The sequence below is a fragment of the Petromyzon marinus genome, chromosome 35 (assembly GCF_048934315.1).
Source record: "Petromyzon marinus isolate PM22_M1 ecotype Great Lakes invasive population chromosome 35, UKy_Petmar_22M1.pri1.0, whole genome shotgun sequence".
In the NCBI taxonomy this organism is placed as follows: domain Eukaryota; kingdom Metazoa; phylum Chordata; class Hyperoartia; order Petromyzontiformes; family Petromyzontidae; genus Petromyzon; species Petromyzon marinus.
Window position 1 is genome coordinate 5,063,279 of NC_133701.1, and position 5,442 is coordinate 5,068,720.

The following is a 5,442-nucleotide window of genomic DNA, read 5'->3' on the forward strand; positions in this document are numbered from 1 at the left end:
AATTGGCCCATTATTTCAAGGACGCGATTTACTCAATTCCTATTTACCTGTTACTTCTACGTGTGGCACTACGTACTGGGCAGGGCTCCCCAATTGCCAAGGCGTCGGCGGGGTGGGTAGCGGGCCGCAACCGCTCCGGCGATTTCACAGATCCGGACTGGCGTGGCGCGACAGGTCACGGATGGCGCGCTTCATGTTGGGCGCGACTGCGGAGAGACGGAATATTATCATCGCACATTCACACTGCAACCCCGTGGCTCAAACGGTTCATAACCTCCCAAGAACAATGCCTTGTTTTTCTGAAGGTGCCATTGCCCCAAAATCCATATTGTCTCTATTCCAAGACCACGGTGCTGTTGACGAACATGTCGAGTCTCTGGTGTGCAATGGGAGTCACTCACTCTCCTCGTCTGGGAAGAGGTAGTAATACTTGTACTTGGCAGTGCCGTGGACGTTGTAAATCTCGGGGTGCACGATGCCCATGTAGTCTTCGGGGGGGGGGGGGGGGGGGGAGACGAGAGGACAAAACGAAGCATCAAAAAGGGAGCAGATTTCTGCCCAACGTGGGTTTTGCAGGTGCCAGGGCAGTCCACCTGGGGGCGCGCGTGGCTAAGCAAAGGCTTTTTAAAAGACGGTTGCGGGATAATGCACAATGTGTCGGCAGGAAAGGGTACGTTTCCCGACCGTGTTTACGGGCCTGTACCGCGCGTCGTTTGGCACGATGTCCGACGTTTTGGCCCCACTTGCTGGGAGCTTCTTGAGCAAACATTGGCCATCGTGCGGAACAATTTGCAGTGCAACTCAAACATCCAAGAGCTGAACCGGCGCAACTGTGAAAACCTACACCGCAATTAAGGGTCTGTATCACCATATGCATATAAAGTAACGTTCTGTTCAATCAGCCTTTGAGTCTACTGCATCAGCATTTTCCAGCGGCATTTGTTTAAAGCCGCGAACGTCTGAACCCGGGTCTAACTTCGGAAGGCAAAACTGGGTCTAGAACAGTGGTTCTTAACCTGGGGTGCGAGATGCCCTTTCTGGAGGGTGCGAGGCATGGACAGATTTTTTGAGAAGGTAAATCGTCAAAAACACAAATTAAGCACGGGCACGTAAGTACAACTACTTTGTGTCATCAAACCAAATGTATTTATGAACATACAACTTTATTTACGATTGAGAACCAAAAAGGGGTGCAAGGCTGCAGTCAAGGTTAAGAACCACTGCTCTCGACTACGCAAGGCATACATTTGATTGGGGTTATGGAGCACGTTGCCATCGTCAATAAGAGGAACGTAGGTGGAAGAGCACTTGTATTATTTTAAGCCAAAAAGTCCCCATCGCTACACGGGGTTGGCTGCTCCGATTGTATTCGTTTACTTTCACCGTCTATTTTACTGTCACATCCACCATCGATAGACTTTTATACAGACCCTTAGAATTGCATAGAGAGACCCATCGACTCGCATGCTGTTTACATGATCCACAGACTTAAACAAAGAGCCATGAGGCACACAGACTCGCATGATCCATAGACTTACAGATGGCGTTTTCGTCTGTGCCTCTTTTCTCGGGCACATCCACATTCGTCATATCTCATTCCCCCCACATCATTCTCACCCCTCGGTCACCCTGTACTCCTGCCGGCTGGCAGGCTGGAGTAGGCATCTCCATAGCCCTTGTCATTGCATGTCCATTGTAAGAGGGCAGTTGTGTGTGCCGAGTAAATCAAATCTGCGACCGTCTTACCGAGAAAGAGGATGCGGGGAACGTATCTTCCATCCGGAGCAAATGTATCGTCCAGGGGTTCATCCTTGGTTGGGAGAGATAGGTGGAATTGGGCGACATGGAGGTTAGCGAGTCTTGAGACTCTGTGAGGCTTTACTGGCTAAATAAATTATATTTCCCATGCCGTCTTGTATTTCGGACCAAGATTAAACAAAGCTGCTCTATGTGACCGGGTCTACTTGGCCATTCCTCTTCACGCCTTCTCACCGCCTCCCTCCTCCAGCTCAGCCCCTCGCCACTTACGTAGGGATTCGCCCTTGTCTCTCGAGTTCACATCTGGAAACTAAAAAAAACTATAACTTACAAAACTAACCTAAACATTTTTTTTTATTTTACCAGGTAAGGCTCACTGAGCTATATAGCTCTTTTTTTTAGAAGCGACCTGGCCACAAATGATAGCTCAACGAAGCGGCTTATCACGTGGAAATTTACATCGGCCAAATGCGTGTTTCTAAGTGTGGAGGAAATACCCGGAGGACCCAGCGAAAAATCCACGCGATCACGAGGAGAACATGCAAACTCCACATATACAGGTGTCAGGGTGGGCGATCGAACCCACGACCTGTATACCAGGCGAGGCAGTTAACATCTAGCCATCTTGGCGCCCTGTATGCAAAGTGGATGTGACCAGACCATCAATCCGGAAATTAGAGTGGCACCATGGGGTCGGTGACCAAGGGGAAGACCTCAAATATCAGATGATGATGGGGGTAGTGATTGAGACTGTAAAAACGGCCCTGAAATGGCTGTGTAATAAGGGGAATATCTAAAGTCAGATTGTTGGTGGTGATCAAAAAAATTGTAACAACTATGGGATCTGGCGGGAAGAAGAAAGCGTGGGCCGCTTGGCAGAGTGGAGGACACTCACGAAGAGGTTGACAAAAACCATGTGGTGGCTCAGCCTCAAGATCTCCCTGGAGTGAGCGAAGCGGGGTCTGAGGACTGCACGCACAGACACGGCGGGATCATCGTGTGCACACTGAACATCTGTGGAGAAAGCTTCATAGCTCATCGGATTCCTCCGGTATAAAATAAAGATTGTGATTCTGACACACGAGCACCCATGGTTACCAACCATTATGGAACTTTGCGGCTAAGTCAACAGTGGTTGTCCTATGGTTAGACTCGCCCCTGCAAAACGGAATGTGGAATTTCCATCACTGGCTCGGGGCTGACTTTGAAATTATTTCCTGCGAGTGTGAGAAGTGTATGTGACCCCATCATAACGTTGCAGACGTTATTTCAGTCTCTCTCGGCCTTCCAAAGCGACTTATTTAATTAACTCGTCCCCACAATACATGTTAACATTACACGCCGCTCGAGACACTTGACACTTGAACATTTTAACAAAAACATTACTTGGCGACGCAGCTGCTGCATTGGCCAGTGGGTGCACGGGGACAAATAGCAAACACGACACATTGGTCAATAACACTGGCCTTAAAAAGAAAAAGTCTACAATAGGTGACGTCTCGGGTCATGGTCCTTCCCTGCTGCAACATCGAGAGACCGTGGGAAAGGGCCACTGTTCGAAAACATTGCCCATTATATATATTTTTTTCCCTCTCTCTTTTTAAGGCCAAAGTGTCGTTGACGAGTTTTCTTAAACATTTCAGTTTTATTACATGGCAATTGACAGGCGTGCCCTTCCCCCCCCTGGGTGTGTATGAAGGAGGCGTAATGCGGAGACTTCAGAAAGTAGCCTTTGGAACAACGGTCTGCTACATCCAGGTCCGTTTCCCAACGCACGATGGCACGCCGCGGGCACTGCGACGGCCACTAATGCAAATGGCCCTTCTCATCTCGTGGCAATAATTCCGTTGAAGACGTGCGCCCAATGACCACGACCTCACCTTTGCACATGGGGCACCAGTGCTTGTGAATGAGCATGAGGATGGGTTTACCACTGCAAGGGGGGAGGGGGCAGAGGACGCACACGCCACATCTCATCAGACACTTTGGAAGCCCACCCCACGAAGATAAGCTCGTCGGTTCTACCCAGGGTGGAAAACGGATGCTCGATAAACACAGTCACTGTCGTTCCTTTTTTTACGAGAAATGTCTCGAACTGTGGTTCCCATAGTATGATTAACATATACTAATGTTTTGGGTGGGTGGCAGTAGGGATGAATGTGACGTGAAACAATTACGGAATATAAAAATAAATATCAAGTGGCTATCGACACAGTATATATACCCCGGGCTTCCTTCCCCGTGTTGGAAACTACCCATGGTCGATACTGCCATCAACTGCCACCCCAGGTGGTAAAAACCAAACCTTCGTTCATAGACTAAGGAGGACAGAGTTGAAGCAGTCGAGTTGAGATGCGATGCGATATTATCAGCAGTGGATAGAGCAAGGAATGATAACTACACCATTCCATCCACCCACGTGCTCCCTACATGCTCACAATTCTTCCGCCTCCTCCAAGGCGTCGCCCAGAGAGTGGCTCCAGTTGTAGTGGCTCCCGAAACCTGCAGGTGGATAAGGAGGTGGAGGGTGGCGCGAATCATCGTAAAGGCGTGGAACGACGCGCAGGTCATTTCGTGGCTCAGAGCGCAGTGCCGTGCTGGCATCGCCGAGATTTTGGAATCGAATCCTGGGTTTCAGATTAAGCCGGGTCTGAAAGTGTAAGAAGTTGATGGTTCGCAGCACGGACACACTGTCTGCACACACAAAATAAAAATTGTATTCGGGTTTGTACGTAATTTGCCCAAATCCCAGCTCTGACAAGAGAACAAAACTCATCGATTTGCATGCCGTGGAGCGAATATAATGTACTCTCCGTACGAGGGCTGGTGCTGCCCCCTAACGTGGATCAGAGGACAACTTGAAGAGTTCTCTGACGCAGTTGTATTACATCTCGTTCCGCGCTCCCGTCTCGGACACCGGTTGACTGCGCCGCCTGAAAGAATTCGTAATGGGACCGTCCACTCATGGCGACGCTTGGGATGAAGATTCAAAGACCTTGAAAAATGTATTATTTTTTCCCCCCATTCAGCTCACGACACATTCATCGAATCACGTGGGCAAGTAATCGATTTGTTTTAATATTTGTATATGCAGTGGGTTCACATAACCGCAGCATCCACTAGAGGCAGTTAAATTCACCACAGGGTCAAAAAAAGAATAGATTCTTGAACCAAATCAAAATTTAAAAGTCGTGGAAGGGGAATTATCACTACCCCGTTGATGAATGATTATTATTAAAACTATCTAGGGAAATGGTACGTTTATAGTATTTGGCTGTTATACATTTCAACGTGATACGCCACTTCGTTGGGCTATCATTTATGGCAAGGTCGCTTCTGAAAATAAGTTATGTAGCTCAGTGGGCCATAAACTGGTCAAATAAATAAAAGCACAGGTAGTTAGTTTTTTTAGTCCAAATTAATTTAAAATCAGACGCTCACCGTGATCCAAGCCGCCGGGACAAGACTCCTCCAGCGGGGCAGCTCGTAATCCGCAGGGAAACAACACCACCACCGTCACCGCCGCCACCGTCATCATTACAGTCGCCATCGTCAGCACGCCGAGCGACGACATTCTACGAGAGATCTGCTCGGTCGTACTGTGGTGTTGGAACTCTCTTCGCTCCGATCAAACCCAGCGTGTCCGGGGTCAGGAGGGGGCCTTCAAGTGGATGTCACGACGCC

At 48.9% G+C, this 5,442-nt stretch overlaps 1 protein-coding gene across 1 annotated transcript; it reads right to left on the minus strand.

Moving 5' to 3' along the window:
* Positions 1-5,442, minus strand: LOC116948886 (thioredoxin domain-containing protein 12-like). Its single transcript, XM_032966100.2, has 7 exons — positions 5,200-5,442; positions 4,197-4,260; positions 3,639-3,691; positions 2,654-2,727; positions 1,747-1,810; positions 402-488; positions 1-206 (listed from the first exon to the last, which is right to left on the minus strand). The coding sequence occupies exons 1-7, from the start codon at positions 5,330-5,332 to the stop codon at positions 145-147; spliced, it is 537 nt and encodes a 178-aa protein (XP_032821991.1). The 5' UTR covers positions 5,333-5,442; the 3' UTR covers positions 1-144.